This window comes from Lathamus discolor, chromosome 21 (assembly GCF_037157495.1).
Source record: "Lathamus discolor isolate bLatDis1 chromosome 21, bLatDis1.hap1, whole genome shotgun sequence".
NCBI classification, from domain to species: domain Eukaryota; kingdom Metazoa; phylum Chordata; class Aves; order Psittaciformes; family Psittacidae; genus Lathamus; species Lathamus discolor.
This window is the reverse complement of record NC_088904.1, coordinates 691337-707708: the sequence shown is the minus strand read 5'-3', so window position 1 is coordinate 707708 and position 16372 is coordinate 691337. Positions and strand designations below refer to the sequence as shown.

The 16372-nt window shown below is 49.9% G+C and overlaps 2 protein-coding genes across 4 annotated transcripts in view; both read right to left on the bottom strand.

Moving 5' to 3' along the window:
• KDM4B (lysine demethylase 4B) overlaps window positions 1–2724 on the bottom strand; it is a 78173-nt gene extending 75449 nt beyond the window's left edge. Inside the window, exon 1 of one of the 2 annotated variants that reach the window (XM_065699604.1) lies at window positions 2519–2724. The gene's annotated coding sequence lies outside the window, so the exon portion shown is untranslated. The remainder of the gene's footprint in view (window positions 1–2518) is intronic. The other variant, XM_065699605.1, reaches the window with a different exon arrangement.
• Window positions 2725–4881: 2157 nt separating this feature from the next.
• UHRF1 (ubiquitin like with PHD and ring finger domains 1) overlaps window positions 4882–16372 on the bottom strand; it is a 28955-nt gene continuing 17464 nt past the window's right edge. For both annotated transcript variants that reach the window (XM_065658820.1, XM_065658819.1), the window contains exons 3-17: window positions 13974–14237; window positions 13098–13270; window positions 12498–12713; window positions 11819–11925; window positions 11454–11640; window positions 10640–10763; window positions 10445–10552; window positions 9768–9872; window positions 8797–8903; window positions 8188–8350; window positions 7951–8088; window positions 7467–7578; window positions 7189–7346; window positions 6913–7011; window positions 4882–6362 (exon numbers count right to left, since the gene is read on the bottom strand). In XM_065658820.1, coding sequence (XP_065514892.1) covers window positions 6216–6362; window positions 6913–7011; window positions 7189–7346; window positions 7467–7578; window positions 7951–8088; window positions 8188–8350; window positions 8797–8903; window positions 9768–9872; window positions 10445–10552; window positions 10640–10763; window positions 11454–11640; window positions 11819–11925; window positions 12498–12713; window positions 13098–13270; window positions 13974–14237 — 2208 coding nt within the window. In that variant the 3' untranslated portion in view covers window positions 4882–6215. The remainder of the gene's footprint in view (window positions 6363–6912; window positions 7012–7188; window positions 7347–7466; window positions 7579–7950; window positions 8089–8187; window positions 8351–8796; window positions 8904–9767; window positions 9873–10444; window positions 10553–10639; window positions 10764–11453; window positions 11641–11818; window positions 11926–12497; window positions 12714–13097; window positions 13271–13973; window positions 14238–16372) is intronic.

The following is a 16372-nucleotide window of genomic DNA, read 5'->3' as shown; positions in this document are numbered from 1 at the left end:
CCAAAAAGCCTACACAGCTAACACGCTTATCCAGCACATCTGGACAAACTGGTTTTCCCAACGCATAGAAAATTTCTTAGGACCTCTAATATGGAAATAGGTGGAAGTTTTGAGGAGTTGTCTATGGTTTTGATAACTTAAAGCACTTAGTGCTGGCAGGGCTGTAAAACAGATAGCTCTGTGCTATCTGCCACATGACAGCTGATGCTATCAGCAGCAAGTTTTCACTTCATTTTCAGCAGTTCAGTGTTAACAGCCCAGTAAAGCAGCTTTGAGCACTGTACCTGCCTCAGACCTGCATCATCTGCAGGAAACCGGTGGGATTCTCCCCAGCAGGGCATTTTGCTATCAACTTCTCATCAAAAGCTGATCAGGAGGCCTCACATGAATAGAAGTTTTCACTTATAAAAGCCCACATTCACCCTGAAGTCAAGCTTTGAGTGTTAGACCTGTGTACTTTCACCCATGTGTTCTAATTTACTGAGAAAATTATCTTCTTATATATAAAACCACCTATATTCTGGCCCCAGTGGATCTGTTAAGAGAATTATCTCTTCTCAATAAGCAAAAAACGGTGACAGAAGACTACATTGCTGAGCATTGGACAGCATTTTCCTCACAAACGATGTTTCAGGGAGTGCCTTATCCATGAACATTACCTCTGGAACAAGGAATCAAGTCTATCCACCTACATATACTTTGCATAGGAGTAACTCCTTCCACTAATGAGAAGGGAACAGCCACAGATTCCTTTTGGCACTGGACAAGTCCGTCTCCCTGCCCCAACTTCTTTCACTTATTACAGGGGAACCTCAGAATCAGGAACTCGCTGTCACAAAGCAATTACCCCAATGCACTCCAACAGTTATTTTCGGTAACTGCTGAAACATAACTGTAAGTTTTAAATTCTAGTCTGAAGATTTCTACTGATTCCATGAATGTTAAAGCAGGAAAAGGAAACAGAACAGAAAACAGTGAAAGTTCGTAAGAAACAAGTGACTTTTTGTATGTGAAAAGGGGAGGGAATAAACCCACCATCAGGCACCCAAGGAACACCGCTCCTTAAAATTAACTCCTATTGGTTAGAAGAGACTCAACTTCAGAAGGTTCAAGCTTCACAGAACACAATCATGTGTTTACACTGCCCCAGCAGAAAGACTACCGGGTCACACAGCAAAACCCCCATGTTCTAGGCCTTAACAGCAACATGAAAACAGTTTGTGCCCCTGAACAGCATCATTATCTACAGCACCTTTAACTAAAACTATAAGAGCTAAAGAACGGGTATAAAACCAAATGTAATTTGTGACTTTAACCCTTGAAAACAAAGCGGTCCAAAACAGCCTTTCTGCAATACACCCATCTTCTAAGCAGCCATATACACCACTTCAGCAACAGGAATCACAGCCAGCTTTAAAGGAAACCCCACTACCACCTTCTAATGAAGGGTTTCATGAACAGCTTCTCCTTTCCACCACCTACTCCATCCCAAAGAAGCCCAACACATCTTTGATTTCTTTCTTTACAGAAAGGGGGCAAACTGAGCCGCTAAAACCCAGGGCAAGTCCCCAACGACAGTGTGACCGGACAAACAGCTCCTGCAGCCCATGACTGCTTCAGGACCGGTCACTTGTTCACCCTGCAAGGTTCTGTGCCCAGGACTGGGTAGGGGACCCCGCGTGTGACTCCGTGGTTTGTCAATGCAGGAATATTGCAAGAAATTAAAGTAAAAAGACAAAAAATTGAGGTTTAACCCTAAAATTTGACAGTTTCTGAAAGGGGGGGTGGGGGGGAAGAGGAAAAGAGCAAATGCCCTGCTCTTGCCCCGGGTTTTCCCCCGCGGGCCTGCTGCGCACTGCCGGCAATGAGCACAGGATCACGGACCCAGCTTTCAGCCGCCCACCTCTCGCTGTAAACCCCCGACCGGGCGCTTCACGATCCACAGCGCGAACAAACCCCCCCCCACCGCGGTGAACGAACCCCGGCTGCCGGTACGGGGGGGGGGGGGGAAAGGGGCCGCCCCGGGCCGCCTCTCCCCCCCTCAACATCCTGCGCTGAAACACGGCGGAACCCTCCGCGGACACCGGGCCCCGGCCAGGGCGGGTGCCGGGCGGGGGGACACGGCGGGGGCGAATGCGGGATCGGGGTTCGGGGGGGGCTCCCACCGCGCCGCCCCAAGACAAAGCGGGCGGAGGGCACGGAGAAGCGGGCCACGGAGGGCCCAGCCCGTCCCCTGGCCGCACAGGCCGGTCCCTCCGGCCGTGAAGAAGAGGAGGGCCAGCCGGAGGAGGGAGGCGCGGCGGGCCGTCCGGAAGCGAGAGGCATAGCCAGGGCCCACAGCTAAGGGGAGGCGGCAGGGAACGGGGAAGGACAGGGACGAAGCCCGACGCCCTGAGGGGTGGGCAGCGCCGAGCGGAGGGGGCTCCGGCGCCGCGGTCCGGGGGTGGAGCCGCAGGCGGCGGCAGGGCCCGGCGGGGAGGGAGAGAAAGAGGGAGACAAGCGCCGGTCTCCCCCATACCTGGGCCCGCGGGCTGTCCCGCTCGGCGGCGGCTGAGGCGGCGGCTGAGGCGGCGGCGGCGGCACCCCCGGGCTCCCCGTCAGCGGAGCGCGGAGCGGCCCGGCGCTGGGGCCAGGGCGGAAGGGGGGCTGTGAGGAGAGCGCAGCGCCCCGCGGCCAGCACCTGCCGCCCGCCTCCTCGCCGCGCTCGTTGGCTGCGGCCGCCACCACCTTCGTCGCGATTGGGCGCTTCGCCGCTGAGAGGCGGCGGATCTTGCCCATGGCGGCGCTGGTCACCGAACAACAAGGCGAGTGCAGCTGTTGATTGGTGCGTTGCTCCGGGTAACGGCCCGCCCACCAATAGGCGGAGCGGCCGCTCTCTGTCACGTCTTTCAGACGCTTTCCGCCAATAACACGCGCCTCGAGGGAGACGGCGGCCCGCCCTTGGCCGCTATTGGGCGAGAGGGCGGCACGGCGGGCTGTGATAGGCAGAGCGGGGTGCCCGTCAAGCGTCCCGCGGCTCCGCGCTCCGGTGGGGGGCGCGCGGCGGTGAGGACGTGAGGAGCCGCACAGCCGCGCGCGCGGGGGAGGCGGGGGGGGCTGCGGCCGCGCTGCGCCAATGGGGCGGGAGGGAGCGGCCCCCCCCCCCCCCCCGCGGGCCGGGGCGGCCATGGCGGCCGGGGGGGGGGTGCCCCGGGGCCCTGCCCGCGCCCGGTGTGCGGGTCCCGCAGCCGCGCCGTGCCCCTCGCTGCGGTACTCGGGGCTGCTGCGGGCCCTCAGCCCCGGGAGCGGCCGGGGCGGGGCCGGCGGAAAGGCGTTGAAGATGGCACTCGGCCCTCGCGGGGCCTCGGGGGGATGATTCCCTCACCGCCCCCTGTACCGGCACCCTGAGGGGAGGAGCGGCCCAGAGCGGCCTCCGGGGAGAAACGGACGCCAAAGCCGGGGCCGCTCCAGCTCTCGGCCCTGGTTTAGGCGCCCCATGGCCCCCCGGGACGCTCCCCGGCTCCTGCCGGTGCTCCTGCCCGGCGCGTTCTGAGCCCTGGGGTCTGCCTGCGCTTTGCTCCCTTCCCGCCCGGAGGACCCGCTGGGAGCGTCAAACCGGGGCAGCCGGGCCCGAGCCCCTACCCGGGGCCCGCTTCCCCCGCGGGGCCGGCCGCGCACCGCAGCTCCCGTCGCCGCAAGAGCCGCTCTGCACCGCGCCTGCAATTACAGGCCCACAGGAAGCTGCCAGGATGAAGGAAGATCAGGGGCATCTTTTAATTTGCACTCAATTAAACTCCAGCCCGTGGCTTGTGGCTGTGGGAATTCCCAAAATAGGAAGGGCATCCTTGACTGGGTTATTTTCCCTTTTATCAGTGTGGTTATTCTCGCTTCCTGATCCACAGAACACATTTTATCACATCCCATATTGGATATTTACTCCAGACAAGTACGTACAGGAAATGAAGTAGCATCCTACTAATAATCCCTGCCATTAAATCCCACAATCCCTTCCCCTCCACACCCCAGCGCACTTTATCGCAGTCGTTTCCCTTGTAGAGCTTCATGTTAAGATTTGCAAGCCCAGAATTACAAAGCAGCTGATTTGCAGCCGTTCTAATTCATGCTAAATCAACACCAACACTGAAACCTACAGAGCAAAACCAGGTTTGGTTTCCAAATACCAAAACCAATGGACTAAGGAAGTCATTGCAAGGGGGTCTTTTCCATTCCAATACACAGATATTTCCTCAATTCCAGCCACTCACCCCAAATTCTTACCCCAGAATAAAATGTGGCAGGGCATTTCCAGTGAAATTTAAAAAAAAAAAAATAAATAAGCATTTAATGTTAACAGCAACCTTAAAATTAACTCATTCTAAAGAGGGCAGATTAAACTGCTGCTTAATTTCACAGCTCTTGTTTTCAACATCTCAACTGCCTTGAAGTCTTCATTTACTTCATCTGCACTTGTCTATGGAAACCTGTGCTTAAATGTACTTCTCTGCCTTGGGAAGTCGACAGAGATGCTCCCACTCCTTGCTGTAAACACCTCCAATACGCTCCGTGGCACTTGGAACAGGTTTGGCTGTATTCATTCAATGTGCAGACAATTCCGATTGCCAGGTGATCCCTGGGATTTCGGTACTGTGGAAATCTAACAGAAGTTATGCCCCCAAAAGAGAGGGATGTGGGGAATCTCCCTGTTTACAGTCAAACATAACATAGGCCTTTCAGTCGTGCCTAGAATAATAGCAAATTAGTGTTTTCCCCTATTTCTTTGTAATGAAAAGTCATAATGAAAATAATAGGTCTTAGAAAAGGCTTAGCGTAATGGAACAGAAATACAAATCCCTGCACAAGCAATGAGGACGCCCGTTTCGGAAGGAATTAAACAGGCAACACTTTCATCAGAAAAGATATTTATTCTGAGAACTTCAACTTGCACATTGTACAAAAAACTGACAAATTCAGCACAAAAACCTATAAAACGTTTGCTTTTTTCCCCGCTAGTATATTGACATAATTTTAAGAAGAGTAAGCGTTAAGAAAACCAAAAATAGGCACATTTGTTCCAGTCTGTCTGCAGTAAAGTGTGATTAAAAACATCCCTGTCTTGTTGAGGTATTAAACTGCAAACTTTGGTAATGGTAGAAAAAGACAACCTATTCACAAGAGCGAGGCCTTCTCGGGGTCACGTACAGTAAAAAAATGGTTCATAGAAAAGTCAGAATTGGTTATTCTCCATTTCCAGGTAGAAATGCAGCAAAACGAAGTAAAAAGACTCAAGTTACCGTAATACACCTAGCATTAGGAGGAAACCTGAACGGCAGCAAATCCATACTAATCATGTGCAGCTACAGTGTTGTGTTTTAACCAAAGATTAAAATCCGGTTGGCAAGTTTAAATGATTCAGTGCTTATGAAAAAATAGATAATACGTGGTGATTCAGAGCCCAGTCTTTCAGCAAAAGGACAAAAGGCACTTAAGAATGGCTTTAGTATATTCCACAATGGCATTTCTGGATAGAAAACAGCACCCGGCTGAACCAACAGTTCCCAAGTAAGAAAGAAGCCCAGCTGAGGTAGTACTTCATATTGCTCCAACTACTTGGCTATCCGCAAGCAGCTTCATTTGTTTGATATACAAAATTAGCAGGAAATGGCTTTTGAGAAGTTTGTCAAATGTATAAAACCCAGTTCTTTACAAAAATATGTAACAAATACCCACTCGTGGTTAAAAGATCACAAGCCAGGAGCCATCACGTACAAAAGGAACATCCAAACTGCTGCCAAGGTGATGCCCAAGTCTACCTTTATGGCCAAATCCCCAAACACTGAAGATTGTTCTAGCAACCAAGCCATTTTTTGGGAATAAAATTTCAAATACAATAAGAGAGGGGGCACTCTGAGACCTTTCTTAATCTGACCGGAAGCACTTGAAATCTTTTCGAAAATAAGCATCATCATTCTGTGCTGATGGGTGACAAGTTTGAGGGGGAGAAAAGAAAAACAAAAAATGCAAAAATTCAGCGTTTAGAACAAAAACAAAACCCACGAACATACAAAAGGATTTTCCTTAAACTTTATAGTTTGGGTTTTTTCCCAAATAAGGAAGGCTTTAAAGCCTTTTCAGGGGTCTGGGAGAACACAGACTACTTGTTTCTCTTTTTAAATTAAGCCCATTGAAAACCCATTAAGAAGGTTGAACAAAAAGAAAATGAGAAGTGCTTTGCAGAATCACCGTCCATTGCCATATCCAGGGAAGAGCTGAGTGAGGATGGTCTGCAGCGTTTCATTCACGTGCATGCTGTAGTTTTTGCCCAGGTCGTAGCGACAGGCGGGACAACTGTACACATCGGCTTTGAAGGATCGATCCAAACAGTCCTGGTGCAGGACAAAATTGGTTAAGAGGGAGAGAAAAATGCATTGGAGCTTGATCTACAAAACCCCCTGGTGAGAAGGAGGTGAACCAGGATGGAAAAGCAGATCCTGGTTCACCCGACTACTGACAAGAGGTGAGAGAAGCCACGAGTGATGCGTGGCTGGCAGCTGGAGAGAGAAGCCGCTTTATTACATGCATTTCAATGGAGCACCTCAGTCATGGACACTACTTAGGGGTTAGAGGTGGTTGGTTCAATGGCATTCCTAAAGAGCAAGAATTCTCCTGGAGCTGCTAAAGACCATTGGAACTTCTGCAAAACCACATCTGTCTTCAAAAGAATGAAACAAAACCCCCCAAGCTCTGCCACACTGTGGCTTTACTGCACCCACAGAGCTCTGGTCATCTTTGACAAGAATCAGAGTAGCAATAGAACACTGGAGCTCTCTTTAAAGCAGACTTTTCTACACAAAAGAACCTTCTGAGATGGTAAAACACTGGCACAGGTTGCCCCGAGAAGTGGGGGATGCTCAACAGAAGAGTTCAGCTGCTCACCTTGCACACGTTGTGCTGGCACACAGTTGTGACCGGCCGAAACACAACCTCCTGACAGCAGATACACAAGAAGGCCTCTTCAACTTTACTTAGAAATTTCTGTCAAGAGAACAATTGCATCAAGTTATTGGTGCCACCCTGTGAAAGATACAGCCCCACAGCCCGCTCTGGGTCTGCAGCTGTTTCTTTAAAGCAGCCAACAGGTTTGTGTCCAGGTACAACAGTATTAGTTGTCTCTTTATTGTGGGGGGATAAAAAGAGAACCCCATGGTATACCGGTCCATCTTTGAGAGCTTCTAGTACTCCATTCCACAGCTTTTCATTAGCTTCATCATTTTTTATAAGAGATTTTTGCTGAGCTGTCAGCTTGTATGGCTCAACTTTCGTTTTCTTTGGAGTCCCCGTAGGAGAGGTCATGAGTTTTTCCTCTCCACCTAAAAGAAAACACAACAATTTTTTAGACAACCAAACAAAAAGCAATCAGAAAAGAGTAACCAGGTAAAATGCACAAAAACCTACAAGGCTTCCTCTATCCACTTGCCTACTCCACAAACCTGCTGATTTCCTTTTCCTCTTTCCTTTCCCCGGGGTATCAAACTCATCATCTCCATTATTCTCTTTTTCCTTATCTTTGTTTGCAACAGCTTCCAGATACCCTTCAGGATACTGCAGCAAAACAGAAAACAAAAAGCACCCAATGCGCAACACCAGTTTAGACTCACAGATTGTTACAGGCCAGCAGAACAACCTCTGGAGAGCTGCTCCAGGGGTTCTCTGCTTGACAACTGATCCCAGCTCTTGCAAAGCACCTAGACCTGAGAAATTCTATAGGGAAAAAACCAGGAGTTTTGTTCATTTAGCTTCCTAAAAACCCCACAAACAACCCACAAGACCGAAAGCACTGCTTCCCCCTCAGTGTAAGGGAGGGCTGTCTTGATTCTTACACAAGGATCATCCTCAGAACATATGATGAAAAAGTTCCTTCTATCCATCAGGTTCATTGCCCAGGGTAACCCCAAGAATGTTCCAAAAGAGTACCTGCATGGTTAGGCCAAGCTTTTTCATCCTGTCTTTTCCTTCTTTAGTCCAAGGAGCAGGTTCTTCGTCATCCCTCCTAAGTAAGTAACGCCACACTAAAAATCCAGATTTCCCTGTCTCAGGCCAGTATTTCACAACCTAAAAAAGTCAGAGTCAGGTCCATCACACACTATCAAAACCCCTTGAGAGCCAAATTATCTCCACCTAATTCAGTAAGCAAATTCAGATCCTTCTTACCTTATATATTCCATCATATCTGTTCCCTTCTACAGGAGCGTATTTACTGTGTTTGCCACCTTTCACATTCCTCACCACTCGGACTGGCTTTCCAGCTCTCCAGTCCTTGGCTTCAGCTCCATATTTATCATTGATGGGGGCACTGCAGTTCAGAGCCAGAGCTCTGGAAAAGAAAGTCCAGTCAACACTAGGAACTCAGGGAGCCTCCTGACTGAGGACCACGTTTAAATATGCTGATTATTCATGGACAACCTCCTCCACTCCAGTCCACACTTACTCATAGGAGCAACGGTTCAGAATTACAAGTGACCAGTGGCTGCAAAGGTCTTCAGGAGACAGTAGGACAGCTTCTACTCTAATTTACTCCTCCAGTCCCTCAGTTTCAGTCAATATTAAATCTGAGACTAGTACCGTTTACAATCCTGTTTCATTTATAGTGTCCTGTAAGAAGCATTTCCATCTTGCAGCTGATCTGCAGCCCAAAGACAACAGTGGAAGCCCAGTTCTCACCATTTTTTCCATTTAGCCAATTCCTTTTGATGCAAACAGGACAAACAGCTTCTCAGGGTGACAGACTGCCAGCTCTGAGGTTAGAAATGGAGCACTAACCTGTTCATGTTGGTGAGTTTTTGATCACAAGATTGTTCCGCTGTGCGTTTGTTCCCAGACAGATCGCGCCCTCCGCTCCCTGTATATGTGAAGGAATTTCCATGATCCTGAAACGTATATGGATGGTTTCGACACATTCACAAAGATCATTCAACAAAGCAGACGAGTTGTTAATAAAGCAGCTTTAATGTGGTATTCTCAGAAAAGGAAAGATGCTTCCTCCTTTTATCTCCCAGCCTCGGTTAAGTCCGTGGTGCTCCCTTGGATTGTCAGAGAGAAGAGTAAGGGTGATATCTGTTGTGTTGTCACACACCCCAACAGTGCCCAAAGAGCTCTGCCAGGAGAGCGGTGTGCTGCTCACACAGAACCAGCTTGGAAGCGGAGGAGCATGCTCCACATGAGGATCACGTAACAATGCAAGTGCCGAGGCACAAGTTACCTGACCTTGCACTCAGAAATAAGACTTAGAATGGCTACAGAGATCCATGGCTGTTTTATATGAGCTTTACCAGGCTGTGGTCAGGGTAAGGGAGCACAGGCTGGTGATGCAGCAGTGTCTGCAAGAATGAACAGCAGAGCCTGGCACAGCCTCCTAAGGGCTTGGTTTGACTGGCAGAACCAAGACGTGTAATCAAAGTAGGACTTTGGTCCCTGGTTTTGTTCCTTGTGTGTCCTCTGACACACCAAGCTCAGGCAGAATATACCAGGAGACTGTTCAAGCTGTGGCTGTGACAGAGACCCCGAGCAGGCAGCTGAGGACTCTTAGAATAAAAGCTGACAAATAGATATTGAACTTAATTCCAGGGACCCCGTTTCTCAGCTCGGCAAACGTGACTGGATTGTGCTTTGCATTTGCTCAAGTATCATCAAGATGGGGATGTGCCCCATAGAGAATGTAAAAAAGGAACTAAGGCCAAGGCTTTGAACAAGTTAGCTTGGTTCTCAGACAAAACTAAGCAAGGTTCACTTACTATGTCATCTTCATAGCCCCCTGCCAGCACCAAGGAGTAGGCACCATCGTTACTCCTGCCATGGATCCCCGCCACGTGGGGCCTGTGAACGCCGGATTCACTCACCTGAAAGGGAGACGTTTGCTTGGCAACTGCTGCCCACAGGCTACAACCAGCACAGCTGCCCCCTGTCTTGGAACCAAGTTCACTAACAGTACTACCACAGCTCTGGTTTGCACATGGGACAGGGTGAAAGCACGTTCCCAACACCGTGCTGGATTTAGAAGGCTTCTGATAACACTTGAGAACAGGCTCTGGACAGGTCAGTGCTTTTTCTTCCCCAGTGTTCTAACAGGATGAGAAATGAACCTGTTTAATGTGGGTGTTTGAGAGACCCTCACCAGAACAAGTGGGAGACACCACACACCTCCAGGACAAACTATTGGAACCAAATAGGTTTGGGTGAGGGTTTTTGAGTTACCAAAAAGCACTGAAAAACCCAAACACACCCTTGGAACGCCTGGACAATGCACCATTAGTTATGGAACACTTGAGCTACACAAAGCCCGAATTCTTCCCTTTCTGCACTTACATATCCACCGACACACACGCCAAGATTAACTGTTTGTGGTTTCTCCTAAGAGCTGGATCGTTCCCTTTTTTCCCTACGGGCCTCAGGCCAGGATCTGCCTTCCTACCTGCACTCTGAACTTCCACATGGTGCCAACCGGAATCCCAGGAATCGGTCCATAGTGGTTTGAGGGGACAATGGTGCATTCCTTTGTGCGACCGACACACGCCATGCCCTGTTCCAAAGAGCAAGACCCATCAGCCGAGAACGACGAGGAGCTAACACACGCTATGCTTCAAAAGAAAACAGCTTTTGAACTGACCTTGCCCCAGTCTCTCCGCGAGGATGAATTAGCAGATGCCATCTTTTGTTTCTTTTTACTGTCTTTTAATCTCTCTCCTGCTAAAACCACCTCACTTGCATCATTTCGACATTCAGGGCAATACCTAAAGTCACCAGTCAATGAAAAGTAGCAAAGCCTTACATTGACAGAGAATTTCCTCAAAACACACTGAGTTATGTTACAAACTAGACAGGACAGCAAAGCAACTCTCCCTGCTGAAATTACACTGGCATTAGCTAGTGCTCTACACAAGCTCCCAGGCCACTGCTGATGTGGCAGGAAATCAGCTGTACCATAAAATCCTTGTATAAAATGCTGAAACGGGACAAGGAATAACACAGTATATACATCACTATCTATATGCATAGATGTAGATGTATTGCATTTATCTATCTCTGTATATCTATCACCATATATATTTCAGGTAAGATTATGTATCACCGGCCTAATATGGTGACAGAACTGCAGACTACCTGTAAGCAACCTATAAAAGCCATTACACAAGTTAAGGCTCTTGGCATCAGATTTGCAGTTTATAGGTAGCTGCTCTTCTCTTTGACAGGTATAGAGATCCCAAAACTAGGAAAAGAACTTGGAAAGCCGCTGGCTTCGAACACGCTCTGACTTAAACTGATGCTCAAGAAATGCTACAAAGTCCTTCCTAAACACCCAACCACACACAAGCATCTCTTGGGCTCCACAGTCACGACATTGCCGCCTAAGGGCGGTGTGAAGCCCTCACCTTCTGCTCCTGATCAGACAGTAACTGCAGCACCACAGACACAGAACTCACCAGTCCTCATCGTCTGGTATGCTGCTGAGGGGAGGGCTGAGGCAGTAGATGTGGAAAGCCATATCGCACTCATCACACATGAGCTGTTTCTCTGGATCTTGTTTACCTCCACAGATGTGGCAAGCGCAGATTCTGCACGTCTTGTTCGGGTTGTCCTTGCAAGCTTTACACACAGGTCCAATGCGGCCTGCGAGCACAAAGAAACCACAGCCCCCTTCAGGCTCCAGAAAGCACCAAGATACACTGGAAACAGACAGATGTGGCACAGCTGCAGGTGTCCTGGAACCCCGAGACCTTTGATCCTCACGGAGACATTCAGAACATCCCAAGGTAAGACCGAGACATGAGAACCACGCAGCACTCACGTTTTGCTGGAGGAGCAGTAAGTGGGCAAGCACTGCCTGGCTCTTCTATTTTATAGATTTCATCCACTAATATTATTCTGCAGTCATTCAAGGAATCCCCGGCATCCCTGTGAGAAGGGAGGAAAGTATGAAAGGTGAGACTGTGACAGTAGCAGAGTTCACGGCTGTGGAGGCTCCTCAGCAACGTGTATGATGTGTCTTTAGGCCTGTGCCACACAAAACCCGCTACAGCACCACGCGGGCTGGGCCAGTGGCACGACAGCATCACCACGAATCGCGTCACCTTCATGCAATTCAAGTGTAACCCCTTTTGTCTTAATGGAAACTCCAGCACTTGTGGCATTCCAGTCAGCATTAGTGACTGTTCTACCCCAAAAATGAATTTCAGACTGATTCTTCTCAAATTTTATAGTTTCACAGCCAAAATCACTGCGGTGAGAGGGAAAAAGAGGAACATTCTGGCAACCCTGTGAAAATTACTGAAATTAAAAGATAACACAGCAAGCAAGTCTTTGCCTTCTCACAGGCATGGGGCACTCCATGACTCCCCAGCTCATGATGCTCATGCCCTGCAACTGCTCCAAGTGCCTGATTCCTCCTGCAGCAGCATTTTTCAGGAGTCACTCAGACAAAAGCTTAAGCAGAGCATTCGGTTTATTCCACGTTAAAATTTGCTTACCCAAGTAATATCTTTGCATTTATCTCCTTGATCATTTTCATTTCCCTTTTCTGCAGGATCTCTGCATCGTACCAGAACCCTCTCTCCTTTGGCTCGTCGGGGTTGTAGTTGACCATCACCACCTGCCCCACTTCCAGCTGGTGCCACTTCAAAATAGTCCGTGCACGAGCCCGTACATCATTGGAACCCAACTGTACAACTCCATTCTCTGGATAGCTTGGAGCAGAGGGAAGGCAGGGAGGGACAGAGAAGGAAAATCAGATTCAACATCACAGCTGTTCCAAGCGATGGATTTTATCCAGACAGGTCAATTTATGAGCTGATGCAACATGCAATTTCCCACTCAGACACAGCCAGAATGGGGCACTCTGGCTCTGCTGCTATTGTATCCCACTTCAGACTTGGATAACAGCATTTCATAGTTCTAAAAACCTGATTCCAGCGCCCTGGAATTCCAGCTGTAAGACAAACTTAGAGCTCACAGGGCACAGTTACTGCATCAGCCCAGTTCTGGTTTACCCTGTGGAGCTCTACAGTCAAATTTCCCATCAACATCATGATCCAAATTACTTTTTTAGCCAAGAAAGGAACAAAACTCACTCTTCATACTTCACGTGGTATATTACATCTTCTTCAGGAATGGCTCTCGGCTGCTCAGGATCTGAGCAGCTCTCAGCTGATGCACTTGCAGGTTTTTTTCTGCTTACATTTACCACCTGGGCTTCAAACCATGCCCCCATGTTCATATCTCGAGCATCGACCAGGTCATTGATCTACACAAAGCAAAGGACACAGCTCACTAAAATGGGCTTTCCAATGAAGCATTCATTTCCAAGACTGTTAAAGCCTGAATCATCCCAAGAACCTCATGATCAAGGTATTTAACAGATCATCATAAAAATTAAGATCTTCTTCACCTTCCCAATGCTAACTGAAATACAGGTTGAGCCCCTAAGGCTAAATATCCATTCTGCACCAACAGGAGCACAAGCAGGCTTCTTATCTAGCACAAACCCTTGTCAGGCAGTCTGTGACAGACTTCCCGCGTGCCTAGCTCATGGTCTGCAAAGGCAGCACTAGGTCTGTAATAAAATCCATTGAAAGAGGCAAGTAAAGGGATTCTGCAGAGCTGGCTGAGATTTTCTTTTGTTCATTCAAGGAAGTTTCAGCTTTGACAAATGCAGCGACTCCAAGCAGGAAGGATTCAGAGTTTTTAAATGAAAACGGGCACTCGGAATGCTTCCGACTGGAATCCAGTCAGGTTTTGTCGTTTTAGTTAAAAGGATAACACGAAAAATAAAGCATTCTGACCTACAGCACGCGGCAATGAACACAGGCGGCGACGCTTTGTGGCGCACGGTTTAAGAAACAGACAACCAGTACCCACAGAATGAGGGCACAAAGGTCAGTTGCCCGTAAAAGAGCAATTCCCGTCCGGGTGCAGCTCCCAGGAACACCAGCTCTGGAACACCTCACCTTATAGAGGCCGAAGCCCGGGTCGGTCCAGTCGGGCTGTGCCGCCGTGCCGGGCTGGCCCTCCAGTTCCAGGGCACCTTCGCCATTGTGAGAGCTTTTGTCGGATTCGCTTTGGCCCGAGCCGCAGCCAGAGTCTGTGTCCGAGAGCTCGGGATCCTTTTCCTTACTGACAGCGGGAAGCACGGCGGGGCTTTGTCTCACCAGGAGCTGGACAATGTCATTGAGGCCGACGCTGTAATCGAAAAGGGAGTGACCATCTTCCATCTGCAGGGAAGCAGTGAAATCAGGCGGTTATTGCGGTGCAGAGCCACCCTGCGCGCTGCCATCGGCCCTGCGTGCCGGGACGGAGCACGTGGCTTTCAAACCATGAGCAGTCAAGGAACTTGCCTTGGACTTCAGCGCCTCAGATCCGTATGGATTGCTGTTCTTACCATAGAAACGTTCTTTCCTCAGCACTCTGCAAGCCAGGAGAACAAGACCTGCACGCTGCGGCAGACTCAACACCCAGAGCAAGCCACAGTGTTGTAGGAGATCCGAAAGGGTTTGCAGTACATTCCCAAGACACCAGTTCTGGGAAGGTCTTAAAGAACTCCAGATCCCCTACATTCCCTATCAGGATTTAAAGGTAATTCCGCACTAGTTACTGACTCAAAAGGAAGTTCTTTATTCCTTAATTCAGACACATCGGAACATCAGCTTGGACTCATCTCTATACTGGACTCATGTACGTTCCGGATGACGTCCGGATTCATCGCTGCTGAACATGGGATTACTCAGAAGCTCATCACTTGCCTCTCTCTGGGCAAGCACACGAGTTTCCCATTGAGAGTAAAATCAAGAGATTGAATTCGATGTGGAACTGCCCCCTCGCCCCGAGCACGCCCCAGGTTCACAGCCCCGAGGAGCGCGGGTCCGTCTGGCAAGGCTGGCTGCGCATCCCGCGCCTGCAAGAAGCCCAGAGGACCACGAGGCCTCTGCGTTGCCTTCCCACAACTCCGAGGAGCGCTTCCACTTTCGAGTTAAACCGTCCTGCTGGAGCCCCCAGCGCGGGCAGAGCTTTAGGCGAGCTTCACCGCATATTTAAGGTCTGACTAAGAAATTACACAGGAAATGATCATCCCCTTCCAGCCCAACGCAGCAGAAAAAGCAGCCCCTGAGCTTTGTTCTCTGTCAGGGGGGGAACAGAGCAAAACCACAAAAATTCACCCTTTGCGGGAATCACCGGGATAACTCAGCCCTGATTTATGGCACGAAGCGGCTGTGGAACAATCCCTGGAAACCCGAGCGGGCAGGAAGAGCTCTGGGCTTTTCCGAGATGAAAACTCCTCGAGATGCACAAGAACAACCCCAAACCCGGCCGTTCCTCACCACAGAGACCACGACTCGGCACTGAACGCGGCGCCGTTCTCACCAGGAGCACCCGAGGCACCAGGAGCTGACAGGGATGGAAAAGCCGAGCCCGGGCACAGGCCCCAAACCCGCGGGAGCTCCGGGAAGGGGCTGGAAGAGGCGGCCGCAGCCGAGGCCGCACCTCGAACAAAGGCCGCGGGGCTCTGCACGGGCCAGGCTGCTCCCACCAGCACCGGGGGATTTGTAAGGATTCAAACAGGCGAAGCGCAGCGGGGGGAGGATGCCGAAGGGAGGCTGAAACCCACGGGGGGAGCCACGCGTAAAGGAAGGGGTGCCGGAATTGCACTGGGAGGAGTTGTCTTTGTCAGGCAAGAGCATCCTCACCAAAACAAGTCGTCCCTTCTGAGGCTCCGCTCACAAGATCCTCAGGGCAGCACTGGCAAACCCACTTCCAACCCTCCCTGGCTGCTTCATCGCCAGCCGCGAATGGGCAATTACTGCACCCACAACTACACCAATGCAACCGAAAGGAGGCGGCGCAAGCCCTGCAGAGATGCTACACGTTCCTACGAGCCTCTTACACTACTGCTGGTACCCAAGCTTGTTAAAGCTACTCCGGGTGCGTTTCCATATCCTGCAGTCACACCTGCTAATTCTAATGCACCACCAGCTCTCGTCACCCTAAAATGGAGGGAAAGGGCGGATAAATAGCCTAGAAGAGATTGTCTAACACCACCCATCCCATGGGATTCCAGCTGCAGCCCAAAGCAGCTGCTACCTCTGCCATAAACGTCTCTGAACAACCAAGCACGGGCGCAGGAGTTTCTTTATGAAGGCTCAGCAGGGCAGAGGATGGAAAAAGGTGCTTGGAAAGAGGGTTCTTTGGGAAATAAGTTTGGAAAATGGATTTGAAAGCAGGATATTTGGGAAAATGTATTAAAAACCGCACTGTAAAATCGGGTTGGGTGGGTTCAAAGTTAATTTTGAGGGATTATGAAGAAAACAGCTGCCGTGCAACTGCGGCGCTGTTGGGAGCACGCTCCAAACGT